The sequence below is a fragment of the Ostrinia nubilalis genome, chromosome 18 (genome assembly GCF_963855985.1).
Source record: "Ostrinia nubilalis chromosome 18, ilOstNubi1.1, whole genome shotgun sequence".
NCBI lineage: Eukaryota > Metazoa > Arthropoda > Insecta > Lepidoptera > Crambidae > Ostrinia > Ostrinia nubilalis.
Genome location: NC_087105.1, coordinates 7,331,969 through 7,352,310, shown reverse-complemented (window position 1 = coordinate 7,352,310; position 20,342 = coordinate 7,331,969). Strand labels below are relative to the sequence as shown.

General features: G+C 45.1%; 1 protein-coding gene across 1 annotated transcript in view; it reads left to right on the top strand.

Moving 5' to 3' along the window:
• LOC135080878 (ubiquitin carboxyl-terminal hydrolase puf) overlaps positions 1 to 20,342 on the top strand; it is a 56,082-nt gene that overhangs the window by 2,830 nt on the left and 32,910 nt on the right. The window contains exons 6-26 of the mRNA XM_063975606.1: positions 143 to 349; positions 5,230 to 5,308; positions 5,391 to 5,463; positions 6,125 to 6,243; positions 6,688 to 6,799; positions 7,306 to 7,477; positions 8,377 to 8,547; positions 8,921 to 9,048; positions 9,130 to 9,208; positions 9,864 to 10,048; positions 10,886 to 11,066; positions 12,043 to 12,193; positions 12,454 to 12,751; positions 13,181 to 13,367; positions 13,777 to 13,905; positions 14,404 to 14,583; positions 16,486 to 16,813; positions 17,004 to 17,128; positions 17,496 to 17,615; positions 18,533 to 18,655; positions 19,836 to 19,988. Of these exons, the coding sequence (XP_063831676.1) occupies positions 143 to 349; positions 5,230 to 5,308; positions 5,391 to 5,463; positions 6,125 to 6,243; positions 6,688 to 6,799; positions 7,306 to 7,477; positions 8,377 to 8,547; positions 8,921 to 9,048; positions 9,130 to 9,208; positions 9,864 to 10,048; positions 10,886 to 11,066; positions 12,043 to 12,193; positions 12,454 to 12,751; positions 13,181 to 13,367; positions 13,777 to 13,905; positions 14,404 to 14,583; positions 16,486 to 16,813; positions 17,004 to 17,128; positions 17,496 to 17,615; positions 18,533 to 18,655; positions 19,836 to 19,988 (3,300 nt within the window). The remainder of the gene's footprint in view (positions 1 to 142; positions 350 to 5,229; positions 5,309 to 5,390; positions 5,464 to 6,124; positions 6,244 to 6,687; positions 6,800 to 7,305; positions 7,478 to 8,376; positions 8,548 to 8,920; positions 9,049 to 9,129; positions 9,209 to 9,863; positions 10,049 to 10,885; positions 11,067 to 12,042; positions 12,194 to 12,453; positions 12,752 to 13,180; positions 13,368 to 13,776; positions 13,906 to 14,403; positions 14,584 to 16,485; positions 16,814 to 17,003; positions 17,129 to 17,495; positions 17,616 to 18,532; positions 18,656 to 19,835; positions 19,989 to 20,342) is intronic.

The window sequence follows — 20,342 nt, the reverse complement described above, 5'->3', positions numbered from 1 at the left end:
TGCTTATATTTTGGGACTGATAGCAGATGAGCGCAAAAAAAACTGTAAAACAATAATAAAATTGATTAAAATGTTATGTGCTCTCTTTTGCTTCTACTAAATAGCGAATGACTGTGACTTATCCTCTTTTGTTTCCCCCCAGAGCTTATACCTCGCGTCGGCTCTCATGCGGGCCATGTGGTCCCGCGGGGGCTGCGCGGGCGCGGGCGCGGGCGCGGGCACGCCGCCGGCGCTGGGCGCGGGCCCGCCGGAGCCGCTGCGCCAGCCCGCGCCGCCCTGCAAGCCGCACCACAACTCCTCCTCGGAGGCCAGCGTTAGCATGGACCAGACGAACTCGGACGATGACCCTGTGAGTAGCGTTGAGTACCCCCCTTAGCTTTAGCCCCCTTTAGCTTACACCTCTCATCAGCACTCTTGCGGGCCATGTGTTCCCGAGCCGCTGAGGATCAGTGAGGAGACAAGACAAGAGGAGAGGAGATGTGCGCATCTGTCAGCTGTCAGTCTATTGCTGTCTACGAATCGTACGACGCCTTTGGGTGTGCGAGATGTAGCGCCCTGCTCGAGTCCACCTGACACATCTCTTTTCTCCACTCCTCTCCGCCTTGGTGGAAACCGGGCATTACACCTCGCGTTAATCAGTGCCGCCCTGCAAGCCGCACCACAGCTCCTCCTCGGAGGCCAGCGTTAGTATGGACCAGACGAACTAGGATTATGATCTTGTGAGTTGCCTTTAGCATCCCCCTTTAGTTGACACCTCGCGTCAGCACTCATGCGGGCCATGTGGTCCCGCGGGGGCTGCGGAGGGGCGGGCGCGGGCACGCCGCCGGCGCTGGGCGCGGGCCCGCCGGAGCCGCTGCGCCAGCCCGCGCCGCCCTGCAAGCCGCACCACAACTCCTCCTCGGAGGCCAGCGTTAGCATGGACCAGACGAACTCGGATGACGACCCTGTGAGTTGCCTTTAGTTCCCCTAGAGCTTAGGGCACCATAGCGGAGCGGAGACGAGACAGGAGTAGAGTTGTGCGTAGCTGCAACTGTGTCGCACCACAACTCGTCCTCAGAGGCCAGCGCTGGCATGCACCAGACGAACTCGGATTACGACCTTGTGAGTATCCCCTTTAGCTTTAGCCCCCTTTAGCTTTAGCCCCCTTTAGCTTACAGCTCTCGTCAGCATTCTTGCGGGCCATGTCGTCCCGAGCCGAACTCGGATGACGACCCTGTGAGTTGTCTTTAGGGTCCCCCTAGAGCTTAGAGCACCAAAGTAGAACGGAGACAATACGAGCGGAGAGGAGACGAGACGAGAGAAGAGTTGTGCGTAGCTGCAACTGTGCCGGACCACCACTCCTCCTCAGAGGCTAGCGTTAGCACGGATCAGACGAACTCTGACGACGACCCTGTGAGTTGCCTTTAGTATCCCCCTTTTCTTGGCATCTCGCGTCAGCACTCTTGCGGGCCATGTGGTCCCGCGGGGGCTGCGCGGGCGCGGGCACGCCGCCGGCGCTGGGCGCGGGCCCGCCGGAGCCGCTGCGCCAGCCCGCGCCGCCCTGCAAGCCGCACCACAACTCCTCCTCGGAGGCCAGCGTTAGCATGGACCAAACGAACTCGGACGATGACCCTGTGAGTTGTCTTTAATACTCCCCCTTAGCTTTAGCCCCCTTTAGTTGACATCTCGCGTCAGCACTCTTGCGGGCCATGTGGTCCCGAGTCGTACTCGGATGACGACCCGTGAGTTGCCTTAAGAGTCCCCCTAGTAGAGCTTAGGGCACCAAAGTGGAACGAAGACGAGACAAGACGAGAGGAGAGATGTGGGTAGCTATCAGATATCAGTCTATTGCTGTCTACAAATCGTACGACGCCTTCGGGTGTGCAAGATCGCTTGTCTCCGCTCCTGTCTGCCTTGGTAGAAACCGGGAATTACACCTCGCACCAGCCCGCGCCTCTCTGCAAGCCGCACAAACTCGTCCTCGGAGTCCAGCGCGCAGCGTTAGCAAGGGTCAGACGAACTCGGATGAAGACCCTGTGAGTTACATCATGTTCCAAAATTCAACGATAAGCCGATTTTTCCTAAAAGAGTCATGTCATGTCTACCGTTCGGCGCTGACTTATCGTTGAATTTTGAGACACGACTGTGTAGTCGCATAGGATTCGTTGCTTTGGTAAAAAATATACACAAAGAGCATACGTTGTCTCACGACGCGCTCCATGTCATTACCGTAACCCACGCGCCCTTCCCTCAAACCCTATATTACAAGTTAAAAAAGAAATTACATCCGGCTTATCATGATAAAATGGTTACATCAACTAGTTCTTAGAACGCATCATGACTTTTATCTATTGCCAAAAAGCAACGTGGTGTTTCTCATAAGCGACCACAACACGAATTTCAAAGTATGTATGGTATAATATTACGACACGACGCTGTCGTGTAATTAAAATGCAAATTAAGCACTCAGCAACAGCTTCACTCAATAGGAAAATCAATTTAAATTCGGCCAGCCAGGAAGAATATTAATCTATTCATTTACATTATTACTGAATGACTAAAAAAATGAAATAGAGAAAAAAAATACTGTTCGTATTCATGTAAAACATAAACAGTGAACTCAAATCATTTTCTAACTCTATGCCATTAATCACATTTATAACTAACTAGCTGACCCGGCGAACTTCGTACCGCCTTAGCGTAGAGATTTTCTTTATATTTTTTTCCGTAAAAACCTTGTACAGAGTATTAGAAAACTACAAAAAAAAATCAGCCAAATCGGTCAAGCCGTTTTCATGTTATGTCGTGACAACGGAAAACGGGTTTCATTTTTATATATACAGGGTGTCCCGTAATGTAACGTCAAGCCGGAACTGGGTGTTGAGGCAAGTTGTGCTGGTTATCAGAAAAATATAAAAAAAAATCTATGTGGCATATTTTAAAAATAATAGGCATTTAAAAAAAAAACAAAAAATTCTACTCCAGGTGACGGTCCTTTTACTCGTGTTGCCACAAATCTTCACTTTTTCCAATTTTTTTTTTGTTATGTAACCCTGAATAATGCTTCTCTAAATTGTTATCAAAATTACAAAACCAGCTGCTCCAACTTGGATGAAAAAAATAAATTATTCTCAAAAAAAAAATCAAAATAAAAATTTTGCCTAGTTTAAACTGACTGTACTGAAAAAAAAATGTATTACGCGAGTGTGGCAAGTGACGTCATAATTTGGCGCATTTAGTAAGGATTCCAAAATGGTATAACACTTGGTAAATTTTTGCTGTAATTGTCGACAATTTTTGGTTTTTTGGAAATAGTCCCGTTTTTAACTTTATCTATCTTGGTTAAAAATATTATTCTAATGTGCCCAAAATTCAAGTTTCTGGCTTTAGTGAGGTGGAGAAGCCATTTTAAAAGGTATGAGCGGAACGGAGAGGGCCATCTTACCAAGCAGGGATGTTATGGATATCCGTAACCGTAACCGAAACTATCGGATATCCGAAATAAAAAAATGTCCATAACCGTAACCGAAACTGATTCAAAAGTTACGGATAGTTTCGAATAAAGGCCAAACTGCAAAACTCTATGAAATCTGCAGTATACACGCCGCAGCTGCAATGCCGCGCTGCCGATTTCATAGTTTTGCAGTTTGCGGTTGCAGTTTGCGGTCTGCGGCCCGTCTTGGAATTGTACCTTAAATCTTAATATTTGTTACCAACTTGTCTGGCATTCGCTGGCACCATCTAATATGCCAGCCTGTTTTACCTTTATCATACTCATAGGTGTCGTCTTAGTTGGTACATAAAGTAGCTATGTGGGTCACGCTCACGCAGCATCTTGCTATTTGTATTATACCACAGAATAATAATAAGTACTACGTACAGAAGTTTTACTTCGCGAAGGTATTTAAAAAAATGTATGCTCAATGTCATTAACAATATGGTGTAATTTAGCTTGTCTCAAGAGTCAAGCAAGTTTGTCAGAAGTTTTGTTGACAAACGTCAGTGATCGGTACTGCGCCGAAGCTATAGGGCTGACTTCGGTAAAATGATGTGACGTGAGGTGCCAATCTACAGAAAATGGCGGAGGAAATACATGATTTAGCATGAATTATCATGAATAATATTAACTACTTATTTACCTCTCAGTGTCTTGAGGCATCTTAAAAAAGTACATTCTGTGTTTTTATTATTATTTAGGCAGTTAAATACTGCACAGTATTTAGTACACCATTTTCTTTATTTTTTTCCATCATACACAAGAATACGCGTGCTTGAGTCAATGTTCGCTCGTATGTGAGGCCTTGTCGAATAGTACTCTTGTAGGGGGAAATCGTGCGTGTTTTGTTTTCGATGTAAACTCGCGGAGATGAACAGGCCTGATTATACCTACATTTTTGAAATTCTAATAATTCCGTAACCGAAATTATCTGAGACTTTCGGATAGTCTGAAATGATTTCATATCCGTGACCGTAACCGAAACCGGTATAATATTATTCTAATATCCGTAACCGTATCCATAACCGAAACTTCATATCCTTATTATCCCTGTTACCAAGTACAAGTGCAGGCAGAGCAGGTAGTAAAGGCGCGCGCGCACGGGTGACTTTTGTCACAGTATGTCAACTACTATTATTACTGTCATGGTGACAAAAGTTTCTGTGACTGACTGTACGGTAGTCAGTCACAGAAACTTGAATTTTGGGCATATTAGAATAATAATTTTAACCAAGGTAGATAAAGTTAAAAACGGGACTATTTCCAAAAAAACAGAAATTGTCGACAATTACAGCAAAAATTTACCAAGTGTTATACCATTTTGGAATCCTTACTAAATGCGCCAAATTATGACGTCACTTGCCACACTCGCGTAATACATTTTTTTTTCAGTACAGTCAGTTCAAACTAGGCAAAATTTTTATTTTGAAATTTTTTTTGGGAATAATGTATTTTTTTCATCCAAGCTGGAGCAGCTGGTTTTGTAATTTTGATAACAATTTAGAGAAGCATTATTCAGGGTTACATAACAAAAAAAAAATTTCGAAAAAGTGAAGATTTGTGGCAACACGAGCAAAAGGACCGTCACCTGGAGTAGAATTTTTTGATTTTTTTTAAATGCCTATTATTTTTAAAATATGCCACATAGATTTTTTTTTATATTTTTCTGATAACCAGCACAACTTGCCTCAACACCCAGTTCCGGCTTGACGTTACATTACGGGACACCCTGTATAGATTATTTTCAATTCTAGTGTGAAGAACTAAGTACATCAGGAGAAGAGGCTGGGCCTACACCACGGAAGCAAAGCAAACACCAACGCGAGCTTACTGGTAAATAAATATCTTTTCATTTCCAAAATAATTTACGACATTTATTGTATTAATTATTGAATCTTTCATTATTCTTATTTAGCTGAACAAGAATGGCTTCGAGAAGGCGAAGAACTATCGAAGAAAGAATGCCCAACCCTCAAGTCTTGCCAAAAGTATGTATATTTGTTTTAAAATGTGCTGTATTTCGAATTTTACCATATTGTTTCTTACAGTGTGACTGCAATTTTTGTATTTAAATGTATGTAAATCTATTATCTTACCAAAGTACAAGGTCTTAGTCTGGGGCTAGTTAATACATTACTGTTGGAAGGAATTATTTTCAAAATTATATTTTTTACTGCGCTCGCGTGACACAAAAACATTATTGTTCAAGGATAAACAGTAGCTTTTAAAGTATTATTTAACACTACATATTCAAGTATATGTTATTTGTTGTCAAAACGCAATCCAAGCAATTTCTGACGCGAGCATCCGCTATGAAAGGATTCACCTCCTAAACTGTCAAAATTCGCCGGCGCCACTGAAGGGCGTAGTTCTACCCCAACTCAATGCCTAATCCCACAGATCACAGAAACTAAAGGTAGATGTGACAAGGGGGCGGGGCCGGTGTCGCAACAATATGTCCAAAAACAGAACACATTGCTCGTGAAAGCAATGATGACAGCAGCGACGTCATAATGTAAACAGTATTGCTTGCGTAGTACTAAAGATTATTCGAACGTTGAGTACTGATACAGCAGTGGATAATGAGCACATATTCGCGACAGCGCATCAGTTGGCATCTCTCTATATCTCTATGCGTGGTCCTCGCAGACGCAGCAAGCGCGCCGGCAGCAGCGGCAGCGCCAGCAGCGGCGCCGAGGAGCTGCTGCGGCCGCGCAAGAAGAAACTCTACAAGAAGCGCCACAAGCCCGGCAAGACCAGGCATTTCCGTGAGTGCATGGTCCATACGACTACTACGACACTCATTTATCATATTTTTCGTGAATAGCTTTCGTTATTTCTTTTTTTCTTGTGGTGTATTATATTTTTTATTTAATGGATAAGCTATAAAATTGTGGTCTCTCCTTCATGTTGCTTAGACTGAAAATATTGAAATAAAATAAATGAGATCGCTGTTAAGATATCTAAAAGTTGCTTGTTGTAAGAGTATCAAAAAACTACTTACAGCTAGTCGGTAAATAAATTAAAAACTATAAGGTCTAATGACGTTTGGTAATCTCACTCATTTTTATTGCTCATCGGAGCAAAAATCCACTGTGGTGTTTAGCGTTTTTACCCGTCTACTCACTGCAGTATAAGCTTTTCCCAGATTATCTAGATAATTAAAACAGTGTCACAACTGCCAGAAAATAAACAACCAGTTTGTCCAGTAGCAGCCGCGCTGAAGCCGGCCGAGCTGGCGGAGTCGGTGTCCGAGGTGGAGGAGGAGACGTCCGGCAGCGACACCGGACACTGCCAGCTGCTGTGCGACAATGTCGATGCTAGGTGAGACTGTCCGGATTCATTGATACATTTTTGGGCTAATAAACGAACAGACCAATATTATAAATGAACTAATATACTGTCGTTCAAGTGTTACTTTACTCGCTCGAATTCAAAATAAAGCGAGGCAAACACTTAACTCAGTCAGTGCCAGTGGTATCAGAGTTTTTGGGACGTCAAACGTCAGCGAGCGGGGCTTTAAATGTGCTTCAGATTTGTATGCTCTCTCACGTTATAATATGTCAATGCCCCTCCCCTCCCGTGCCGCTCTATGGGAGCAAAACTCCCTTTATAACAGCGTGATTTCAAGAACGAAAGTCCCCGAATGTGCGAATGTCTACTTGGTAATGGTCACAATCGCTTTTCAGGAGCGGCACAGTCCAGTAGCTCTTACTAAACGATCCGAGCTGTTTTTACCAAGCGAATATCGTCCTACTGACTTACTACTGGAATTGATGACCCAATTTTCCTACCTTAGATGCTTAACCATCAAGTTCATTTCACTCCAGGAGGTTAATGGAGCTTCGTCTTATGGAGAGCTACAAACGCCGCGGCGCGTCAGGTGAAGAGGAAGAGGGTAGTGCGTCGTCCGCCATCTCGCCGCACTCGCACCCGCACCTCGCCGACTTGGACGAGGATGACTCCGCCTGCGAGGAGGAGCTCGCTCGCCTCGCTGCCCAGGTAATAAGAATAATAGGTAATGTGATAAGGTTGAATATCGCTTGATCGGGCGAGGAGGGTAGTGCATCGTCAGCTATCGCGTCGCACTCGCCACACCTCGCCGACTTAGACGAGGATGACTCCGCCTGCGAGGAGGAGCTCGTTCGCCTCGCTGCGCAGGTAATAATACCAATAGGTCATGATGTGTACAAGCGTCGTGGCAAGAAGAGGAGGGTAGTGCGTCGTCCGCCATCTCGCCGCACTCGCACCCGCACCTCGCCGATTTGGACGAGGACGATTCCGCCTGCGAGGAGGAGCTCGCTCGCCTTTGACATGAAAAAAATCTGCCATTTTAAAATCAGAAACGTCAACGCTACTGCAGGCGCAGCATCGATAGCCGCGGCCAATGACAGGATGCGTTGTGAATTCATTGTGTGTGTGACGATGATGACAATACCTGAACAATGTTGAAATCGCTTGAGGAATAATGTGTACAAGCTTCGTGGCGTTTCTGGCGAGAGGAGGGCAGCGCGTCGTCTGTTATCTTGGCCACTTGGAAGAGAATGACTCCGCCTCTGAAAGGGAGTTAGCTCGCCTCGCGCAGGTATGACTCTAATAACGTTGTTATTAGCTTGACGAACATTTCAATCGATTCTTGTGACTCTTCTATGTGTATTTTCACGTATAGGGCCACCTATATGGTGGCTGACATGGATCAATCGGACTGACCGGCTTCAAGAAATCTTTTTTTTTGGTTGATTCTAGCATAACAGTGTCCTAATCTACCCAATAATATACTTCACAATGATCCTCCGGAACAAGACAGTCGAACTAAACACTATACTACGGAGTTTGAGATTTATTTACAAATCTAAAGCATATCATCAAAAGTATCTCGACCAACATCATTTCCTGTATAGAGTATCTTATTCCAGGCGCAATGTCTCACCGAGTACCAGACGTCACGCGTGGGCGTGGGCGTGGTGGGCGTGGGCGCGGGCGCGGCGGTCGCGGCGCCGCCGTGTGACGTCGACGCGGTGTGCCGGCCTGGGAATACGCTGCTGTGGGACTTGCTGCAGGACGGCAACATTGTAAGATTAAATTGTAATTGGTTATTAGCATGTAGGACCTTTTCAGGGCACTCATCATTATCACCGCCATCATCATCATAATCAGAATATTCAGTCTCAACTCCCATTTACGAGCGGATTTGACTGTATCGTCCATGCTGCCCATACGAGCTGGGGAGGTCTGATGTTCACATTTTCTCTTATACGTCCCAAATATGGTTTTCTCTACTCCACTTCTGGATAGCATATGGGCTGGTGTTGGGACGTGGCGGAAGAAAATCGGTCACCATTTCCAACACCTTATTTATGTCAGGAGTTTCTATTTATCTACTTTTTTTAGTAAAAAGAGTGATAATGTGAACGTGACCTTAAAAGATAACTATACAATTTGCAGGAGCAACTTGGTGAAGGCCTAGCCCTAGAAGCGGAGAAAGCGCTTTGCGCTCTGCTTTGCTTCAGCACAGACAAGTTTATCCGGATTAAGTTCATCGAAGGGTGTCTCGACAACCTCGCTAATCACAGGTAAAGACAATTTATTTAAGTAATCACTTATTTAACAGTTTTTATACTGAAACAAATACTTATTTGTGATTTTTCTTTCAGATCTGTAGCAGTATCGTTACGTCTACTGCCAAAGCTGTTCTCATCATTCCAACAATTACGAGGCATGGATATGCATCAGGTAATGTTATCAAATCATCTTCAAAGAGCTTTGAATCAAAGATGTACCTTCTACTTGCAATCATATTAATAATATAGTTAGCCTCAATACTACGCAATAAAGTGCAATTCAGTACACTCAGTGCTAAGAACCTGCCTATCTATCTATTCAGTTTTACGTGCCGTCTCTTTTTATCGCATAGGTCCCTTTCTATCGAGACGTTGAGAGTTGCCAATTTTTATACGGATGCCCGTAGTTCAACCATATTATACGAAGTTTATTTATTTGCTTGTCACATGGTATATACAGGTGGTAAAATACAGTTACTTATACTGGTACTGTAGGGGCACCGTAAAAACTGCCAAAGAGGACGACACTTGCTTTAAATTTAACATCAAACACTTAAGAAATTAATAAATCTTGTAGAAACAGAGGTAGGTATAGGTAGGTTATTTAAACTGTTGTCATTGTATAGTATAGATCGTTTCATCCACTATTCTTCCGCTTATGTTTATGTAAACGTTACACGCTAAATTATCCATGAGTGCACACGCACACTACAATAATGACGCTCGGATTGCTCGGATCAAACTCCCCGCGCTTCCCTCGACCAAATATTGGTGGGCTTCGTGGGTGAAACGATCTATAATATGGTATACCTACCCCGTGTCGGCAGGTGGTGATGTGGGCGGAGCGCGAGCGCGGCATGATGCGCCTGTTCGTGGAGGACCTGCGCCACTACACGCAGCAGGCGCGCGGCGCGGGCGACGCGGCGCACTACGCGCACATCACAGAACTCACCGTGCGCTTGCACTTCTTGACGGCCATATTCTCGCCGGTGGGCTCTCCGCAGCATTTCAGGTATGATGAGGGTGACCGCCCGTCGCACAGTCGCAACAGCAATATAATTACGCTCGAGTGATGATGGGTAGCTTGGGGTCATTGGACGAAATTCTATCTGCTCGGCGACCGGACTTTAAATAAAAATAAAAATAAAAAATGTATTTATTGCCTTCGAACCATTAGACATAGGTAGGTACAGGTAGTTAGACTTACAACTAGTTACTTTAGTTACTTACTTTAGTTTGAATTTATTCGGAATACCAGCATTAATTGATTATTATCATACATTAACATTTCTGCTAAACCTACTAGAAACCTACCTACACCTACCTACAGAAACTAACGCCAAATATAGGCGCCTTGTAATGTCAAATAGACCACAAAAATGTTAATTGAAAAAGCAAAATTAAACCTTCATTTTAGAAATTCGAACTTTTGGTTGCTTTTGTGTTTGTTTGTCAAACCCGGGTGAAAACAAACACGATAAGATAGAAGCGCAGTTTTTGTATAAACAATATTAGTATTTTGTATTACAGAAATTGCTAATGTTCCTTTTAACCCCTCCAGTTAAGGGCCTACGTTAAAACTTGCGTGTGCGCCCGTTTTTTTATGCATGGCACTCATGTGTAAATACGTCAGACGCATGTGTTGCTCATGCTATTTTTCGATCGAGACACCCGTAATTTTAAGCGGAGTCTCTCAGCTAGTTAGGAGTGGATCGATCGGGCTCGAACTACTGACCCTCGAATTTACAGTTTTGACACTGACACCGTTGGGATATTGTCGCCTATGTGAATTGTTTCATATTTATGTTATACCTTTAAGATTATCATGTCGTAATATTGTATTTGGCAGACTAACAGTAGAACAAGTGGAGGAACTATGGCAGTGCTTAGTCGTACGCGGCGGGCCCGAGTGCGCCGACTGCCTGTACTCGTGGCTGCTGTCGCACACCAAGTCGCCGGAGCAGCACGCGCTGGGACTGGACGCGTTACGGTTCCTCTACGTGGAGAAGATGCCCACGCTCGACCCTGAGGTAAGGTATTAAGCCAGCGAAGACCGGGCGAGGCGTGTAAAAGCATGGTTCTAGTCGCAAAGTCTAGTCTTTCTTTCTTTCAAAGTAATTAAGTGTATTTATTTATTTATTAGGTCTACCAACATTGTTACATAACAACATGTACACTTAAAAATAACAATTATGAACAAAGTTACAATGCAACAACAATTATAGGCTGACATTACAATTATTGTCGATGATACTGAATAAACATTTCTTCTTCTTCTTCTTCAAAGCATAAAATTCCAAGCGTCGCTAAAGGCGCGGTTTCCACCAAGGCAGAGCATAGCAGATCGGATCGGAGAAGTGTTTTGATTAACCAATCAGATTTCATTATGTCCACTTGTCCTCTCTACTCCGCACCGCATCGCTCCGCCTTGGTGAAAACAGGGCCAGAAGCCGTCTAGAGCCACCGTGCTTAGCGGAATCCGCATTTGCATTTCACCGGGCGGAGCGTTAAGCGTTAACCAGAAGTAGTCGCGCCAACAAGTCAGCGCTTGCGAGCCGTTTACTATACTATGTTTTTACTTTGGCATGGCATTTCCAACCGTACGAAATAAATAGGTACATGAGTGCACGAGTACTGCGTGCTTACAGTAAGCAGTGGAAGAGTTGTCGCAGTGCCAAATAGTGCGCGGCGAACCAGAGTGAGGCTTAGAATCATCATCAGATTATTTAGTATCCACTGCAGATACGATCACGACCCTCTCCAATTTACCAGAGGCAATTAAATAAATGAAGACTGGCCTATTGCCCAGGCTTGATATTCGCACATTTCTCACTAAGTCATCTCTTTCGACATCCACGGGAAGACCGCGGGTGGTCTTATTCTACTCTGCCTAGATTTCTAGATAACGGTTACAACCGAATGGAAATGTGTTCGCTGACCATATCATTTAATCAGTTATTTCATTCCATTACTTTCTTCTAATTATTTCTTTGTTATTCTCATCAGACGATCAGCATCATGGGGCTGAGTCTATACCAGCAGTTGTGCAACTTGGCTCGCATGGCGCTGGGTGCGGGAGAGTCTCGCGACACTCCACACCCTCACACACTGGCTATGGACCATCTTTGGAAGATCGCGCTCAGAGCTAACAGCACTGGTATGTTTATGTTGTTGATACCTAATGAGGGCTATCGATTTTATACTTAACCAATGGCGATTGAAATGACCCTACCGCTTCAGCGTTCACCAGTTGGCGCCACTGTTTTCGCCACTAACAAATGACAGTGACCTTACTCTATAGTGGAGCCAACTGATAAGCGCTAAAACAATAGCCGTCAAACGTATAACAAAGCTCCAATGATGTGGTGATGCGAAAACATTTTACCCATTTTATTACACGTTGAATCTTATTTCTAGACGTTTCCATGGGCGCGATCCAGTACCTGAACAGCTATTACATGGGCCAGCAACTACAACAAGAAGATGACTTCGTATCGAAGTGTATGTTCCATCTATCGTCCGCGGCTGAACGTCTTATATCCAAGAACCAAGATGATGAGGGTTCCATTACACCGGTGAAATGTGACGATAAGAAAGACACCGAAAAAACGGACAAACAGAATATTTATGAACATATGACGGAGGAGGCAGCTCTACAGTGCATACAGAGGGCGCTGTTGTTGCTGAAAACGCATTTAGATACGTTCAAAAGAAGGTAAGGTTTAATTTTGAAGTGAAGATATTTGTGTAGCATCCGTATTGTGTACTCAAACTACTGAGAAGAGTCTTTCGTCAATGTCATTTCCAGTTTTTTTTTATAGAGTGATATTGTGAATAATGGATACCAATCGCGATATTTATTATAGTACATGAGTACTTACTCCAAAGACTAGCATCTGAATGTGACTAGCGTAAGACCTGTCATTGTGGAAATCCTTGGGAGAGGCTTTTGTCGAGCAGTGGACTTCATTTGGCTGAATAAACGATGACTTGAGCTTGACGTTTTGCCCACAGCTGTTACGAGCAGAGAGATACTGGCCGATCTTCATTTGTTTTATGTAACACGTCTAATTTCTTTCTCAGATACGAAAGATTGATTGATCTTCATTTGTTTTGTACTTCAACATGTCTAATTCTTTCTCAGATACGCGTACCACCTCCGTCGTTGGGCGTTGGCGGAGAGCGGGGCGTGGGAGGGGTGCGGCGGCGCGGGCAGCGTGCGGCTGACATTGCAGCCGGCCGGTGCGGGCCCGCGCGCCTCGCTGAGTTTACACCACCAGGACTTGGTTGCGCATCTACGCGCGCACGTGCATGTCTGGTGGGAGAAGCAGGTTAGTGGGAGCAGGATCGAAAACAGCCGTATAGCTGATGCTATACTAGATACTAGTGTCTATAGGACCTGATTGCTGCGACTTGACAAACTGGTGGAAAGCGAAATGCTATGAAACTTCTTGGAGATATTATACTATTTTCTTTAATGTATTCCTGCAGTTAGAGGTAAGGTAGCCAGTTCCTCCGTGGTTGAGGATTCCGGGTGAAGCTCGTTTCCACCTTCGGCTTGATCATCACTTATCATCAGGTGAGATACAAGCCAAGAGCTTCCTCGTTGTGGATAAAAAAATGACACACAAACAACCATTGATTTACACACGTTTTTACGGTCACTATTTTATATCACATAAATACTGTGAGATCTACCTGTGACATGGGAAAGCAGTGATAACCTGTATTAACTTCCAGATACAAGGAGAGGAAGGAGTTACGGCACTGTCAACGGATGGGCCGCTGCGAATGATAACGCAAGGGCAAGAGTTGACCATCGACTACGATGAGAGGACACTGTATGATATGGGGTTTAAAGATAATCAAGTAAGTCACTATCAGTAGTGTTATTTTTCATTATTAGAAAGATAACTTCTCAGGAAAATACTTGAATCACATCGCGTACATCTGAAATGAAATGAAATTGGCTGATAAATCAGCCTAACCTAACATTGAGATTATTTATTTATTCTTTATTTGGGCAACAATTGAACACCATACCACAATATAACATCTGCCGACGTAGAATGCGCGCCACGATATAATCTTGTAGATTTTTTGCATTTAAGTACACCCTAAACCTTACAAACTGTGAACTTACATGACTAGCATTAACCGCTTGAGTCCCAGACGGCATTCATTAATGTCATAACAATTGATTATCTATTGTGTCTAGATTCGCGGGCCTTGAAGGATTAAAGTAACTGGTTTTAGACGACAAATCAATGCTCTTATCGTTTAAAATCGATAAGCTTCCTCGATAACACGATATAACGACGCTGAAGCTGGACACTTGACACCTAAAGTCCTTCCTTTATCTTCCAGCTGGTATTCGTATCCGTGGGCGTAGGCGGGCGGGGCGCTTGGGCGGAGTGGCCGTCCGCCCAGCCCGCCCCAGCTAGGGCGAGGCTCCCGACGCTGCTGCTGCTAGACCCTACATGCTTTCACCAGCTGTTCACGCTGATGCAAGCCCTTGCTCGTATGAAGGAGCCTGGGCCTAACTCGGTGAGTGTGGTTTCTGTGTTGTACTCTATGGTATTTGTATCCGTGGGCGGATTGCCCAGCCCGCCCCAGCTAGGGCGAGGCTCCCGACACTGCTGCTGCTAGACCCTACATGCTTCCACCAGCTGTTCACGCTGATGCAAGCCCTTGCTCGTATGAAGGAGCCTGGGCCTAACTCGGTGAGTGTTGTTTCTGTATTATACTCTATGGTATTTGTATCCGTGGGCGGATTGCCCAGCCCGCCCCAGCTAGGGCGAGGCTCCCGACGCTGTTGCTGCTAGACTCTACTTGCTTCCACCAGCTGTTCACTCTGATGCAAGCCCTTGCTCGTATGAAGGAGCCTGGGCCTAACTCGGTGAGTGTTGTTTCTGTGTGGTACTCTATGGTATTTGTATCCGTGGCCGTCCGCCCAGCCCGCCCCAGCTAGGGCGAGGCTCCCGACGCTGCTGCTGCTGGATCCCACGTGCTTCCACCAGCTGTTCACGTTGATGCAAGCCATTGCGCGAATGCAGGAGCCTGGGCCTAACTCGGTGAGTGTTGTTTCTGTGTTGTACTCTATGGTATATGTATCCGTGGGCGGAGTGCCCAGCTCGCCCCAGCTAGGGCGAGGCTTCCGACGCTGCTGCTGCTGGATCCCACATGCTTTCACCAGCTGTTCACGCTGATGCAAGCCCTTGCGCGGATGAAGGAGCCTGGACCTAACTCGGTGAGTGTTGTTTCTGTGTTGTGCTCTATGGTATTTGTATCGGTGGGCGGAGTGCCCAGCCCGCCCCAGCTAGGGCGAGGCTCCCGACGCTGCTGCTGCTAGACCCTACATGCTTCCACCAGCTGTTCGCGCTGATGCAAGCCCTTGCGCGCATGAAGGAGCCTGGGCCTAACTCGGTGAGTGTTGTTTCTGTGTGGTACTCTATGGTATTTGTATCCTTGGGCGGAGTGGCCGGCCGCCCCAGCTAGGGCGAGGCTCCCGACGCTGCTGCTGCTGGATCCCATATGCTTTCACCAGCTGTTCACGCTGATGCAAGCCCTTGCGCGTATGAAGGAGCCTGGACCTAACTCGGTGAGGGTTGTTTCTGTATTATACTCTATGGTATTTGTATCCGTGGCCGGATTGCCCAGCCCGCCCCAGCTAGGGCGAGGCTCCCGACGCTGCTGCTGCTAGATCCTACTTGCTTCCACCAGCTGTTCACGCTGATGCAAGCCCTTGCGCGGATGAAGGAGCCTGGACCTAATTCTGTAAGTTTTATTTCTGTGTTGCAATGTGAAAAAAAATCTATTTTATTATAATATGGCCATGCTATTAGAATTGAAATTGAATGGAATTTTGTAATGCCACCTGGAGGGAAAGTACTCTTAATATTGTAGATAGAAAAATTTTCTCAAAGAAAACATTCCTTTATTTTTGAAAAGAAATAGAACTGCATTTAAAGATTTCCAAAAAATTGCTTGCTACACCCGGGAATCGAACCAACTAAAATCTGTTAAAAATTACACCCTGTATTTTATTGCATCGATCGTTAGGGTTAAGTATAAGGATGAAATCTCTCTAACAAACTTGATGAATCAAATGAAAGGAAAACCATGAAATCTTAAATTATCTTAATTATTTACAGAAATTTGTATGGTATGGTAGCGAATTTTCGAAAAAATTTCGAAAATTTATGAATGCAGTTCTCTTTCTTTTTAAAAATAAAGGAATGTCTTCTTTCAGTATAATTTTCTATTAACAGTATTAAGAGTACTTTCCGTCCAGGTGGCATTACAAAATTCCACCCTGTATACTTTACTCTATGTGTATTTGGATATTTTTGTCATAACTTCTATGACGATGGTATATGAGATTTTATACTACGTGCATTGTAGTTACCATGCTTCTTATGTATTTGATGTGGGTTATATCTTCTACAGGAGCCCGTAGCTCACACAAAAGCACAACTCCTCTCTCGGCGCGTATGGGACATCCTTCAAGCAGTGCCTCTCAACCCCACTTTACTGGAGGCCTTCCAGAACCCAACCGAGAGCAAACTCCCCGAACTCCTCGACCCTACCAGCCCTCAGAAACTCATGTACTCGCTACACATCATAGACAAACTGAGCTCAAACAGCGCACCGAATGTAAAGGAACCTACTGGGAGCATAGACAAAAGTGAAGAAGACAAAGTCAGCGTAGAGAACTGGAATGACCTGTTTATAAAGAAAGGTGGCTTGAGGCTGCTGTATGATATCATGATGTCAGGTAAGTCAATATTTTTCTATCTGACAGTTATAATATTACTTCTTTAAGTAAAATCATTTGACATACATTTATAAGTGTAAATTTTCCTACATTTTGTTACCTTTTAGACTCTGGTTATCCGGCTCGAAGGACCAAATATTTTTTGTCACCATAAAAAAGATATTTCATATAGATTTTTGTACATTTGTAGGAGTATTACAAAGGAGCGACGACAGCGAATGGCGGCAGGACTGTCTGGCGTTGCTTCTGCAGCTCTTGTGTCGCATCGGGACGCTGCCGTCTTCGGATCCGGCGCAGACGCCCAAGTTGCACCCAGTGAGTACGGAGCGAGACTATGTTATTGCCTTGCGAATTTATTTTGACTAATTTGTACCGTTTTTGTATTGATGATAGTCTCTTTTTACTTTACGATGCTCTAGGGTCAACAACAAATTACAAAACTACATTTTTCTGTAACGTCAAACTTCAGCGAGACTATATCTTCATAAGGATTATATGCTTTGTCACGTCACAATATGTTAATGTCACCCCTCCTGTAACGCTCCCTACCTCAAGCACTCAGTTAAGCGTTGGACCTATAAGATGTCACTGCGTTTACCTTGATGTACTATTGTCTATACATTACTTGTGTTATTCTACTCAAGTGCGCGTTTTCTGTTATTGAAAGTTATTTAATTTTCAGTCCTTGCTGTCGCTGATGACGGTAGAAGAAACCACGGACCGGTTGATTTCGATATTGTGCGAGGCAGCCACGTTGAAAGAACCCACCACTTACAAGACTGGATTCTGGGGAAGAGCTCAGGTATTTATTCTAATACGTACAGTATTTCATAACAATATCATCAATAAATCATATCTAAACGAATACTGTCCAAAAGGACGGGAAGAAACTAGTAAATACGTTACTTATTTTATTTGACATTAAAAGCGTACTTCATCGTAGAGCTCATCTTCTGACAAAATTCGAGTTAAAGGCAGATTCAGCTGAGTAAAAAAGGAGATTTTGTTATTAAAACAGCGTTGCAAGTAGAGTCTAAACATACCTATTTCAGAATTCAGAAATTGAAACTGTTGCGAATGATATTACTCTATCTAGGTGGTTTGAAATTACATTTCCATACTAAAGTGAAATGTTATAAAACAGTGTTTGACAAGCGTGTGTAACTTTTTATTCGTAATGCCGCTTTCACATTAAGACGTGAGAAGCGCGACAGTAGCGCGGCAGCGGCGTTTTTATAATGTGAAGGCAGGCATCCGCTGTCATATAAAGCCTGAGGTGGAATTGTGTAAAGCAATCGTAATCATTTGACAGTTCATAACGTACGATAAAGTCAGTTAAACAAAGCGTTTGACAGAATAATCGTACGTTATGAACTGTCAAATGATTACGATTGCTTTACACAATTCCACCTCTGGTCCGTGAGCACGTAGAATCCCGTCCAATGACCCCAAGCTACCCATCCTTATCGCTCGCGCGTAATTATATTGCTGTCGCGACTGTGCGACGCGCGCTCGCAGTGAGTGTGCGAGCGCGACAGCAACATAATTACGTGCGAGCGACAAGGATGGGCAGCTTGGGGTCATTGGACGGGATTCTACGTGCTCACGGACCAGGCTTTAGTATGAAATTATCGGCAGCGCGTCTGTTGCGCGTTTGTCGCGCTGCTAAAGTCGCCTAAATGTGAAAGCGCTCTAAAGGGGATAATGTGTTGTTGCCAGGTGGTACAACACGCGATGCGCATGTGCGTGTGGTGGGCGCGCGGCGGCGGCGACGCGGTGGCGCTGGCGTGGTCGCTGCGACGCGCCGCGCCGCGGCTGCTGCTCGACGACGCCGATCCGGCTGTGAGTAGCCTTCTAATGGACAATTTGACACCATTCTCCGATAATTCGAAATCACAACTTTTCTAAAAGACACTTCATTCTGGTCTTAAAAACTTAATTAATTGTAAATTACCTGTAAATTACGATTTTTGGTCGCATTGTAATTGAAAAAAGTATTTTATTTGAGTTGACAAAATAGTGACGTCACTTGCTTGTAGTGCCATACAAAATCTATGGGAGAGTTTCGTTTTGACAGTTTTAAAAAGTACGTCAATTGATTGGTGGTGTCAACATGTCTATTACTGTTAGTAAAAGGCTGATGAAACGGTGAAAATTTTTGCCCGTGACTATGGCTTGTGCCTGTAAAAATTGCGTTGAAAGTGTCATATTTGTCAGAGCTTTAAGTATTCTGTGGCAGGTGCTTAATAATAAATAGGAATATGCAACAGTTAAGTTAAATTCTAGGAGTTCTGTAAAATAAGTAGGTATTGAAATCGGCTGAGTAAGTCGCCTGTATTGAAGTAGACAGGTGTGTCGTCACAGTACACGTCCCCGTACTGACTAAAATTATGGGACACTGTTAACAGTTACGTCACAAGATTACAAATATTTGTATCTTAGATTTTTTTAAAAAAGAGCACTAAATAATTTAGATAATGCTAAGGCTAAAAAAATATAAAAAGCTAAAAATATATGCGTATTATGCCATTACCTGTGTCCACACCGGGCTCGCGAGGCACGCTAGGCATTCTACTTACCCTGCTCCTGAGTGAGCAGGATGACAAGCTAGGCTCGCGAGCCCTTACGGCCGATGTGGACGCAGCTATTGAGGATTTACACTTATTCGTTCCGTGCAGGTCCGTCGTGAGGCGGGCAGCGCTCTGTACCGGCTGTGCGCGGGCGGCGAGACACGCTTGTCATCCTGCTTACCCTGCTCCTGAGTGAGCAGGATGACAAGCTACGCTCGCGAGCACATGAGCCCGGTGTGGACACAGCTATTGAGCATTTACACTTGTTTGTTCCGTGCAGGTGCGCCGCGAGGCGGGCAGCGCTCTGTACAGGCTGTGCGCGGGCGGCGAGGCACGCTTGTCATCCTGCTTACCCTGCTCCTGAATGAGCAGGATGACAAGCTACGCTCGCGAGCACATGAGCCCGGTGTGGACACAGCTATTGAAGATTTACACTTGTTTGTTCCGTGCAGGTGCGTCGCGAGGCGGGCAGCGCTCTGTACCGTTTATGCGCGGGCGGCGAGGTCGCGGTGCTGGCGCCGCTGCTGCAGCTGCTGCTGGCGCACCTGCCGCGCGCCGCCGACATGCGCCCGCACCCCGCGCCGCCCAGCCACCACCCGCATGAGGTACGCTGAAATATACCTAGCTAGCTAGGTCATACGTGTCACATTACTTTACTACACGACTCCATGCACCAGTATCCCACGAGCTCGAGGTATACATGGTAAAATATACTTAGCCACCTACGTCATAAGCATCGCTTTTCTACTTCTCACGACGCGCATGGTGCCCGCATCCCGCGCCGCCCAGCCACCACCCGCACGAGGTTTGCTAGAATATACCTAGCCACCAAGATCTTAAGCTTCACATTTCTTCGCTACATGACCCCATGCAACCGCATCTCTGCGACTCTACGTGAGGTATACTCATGTGCCTGCACCCCGCGCCGCCCAGCCACCACCCGCATGAGGTACGCTGAA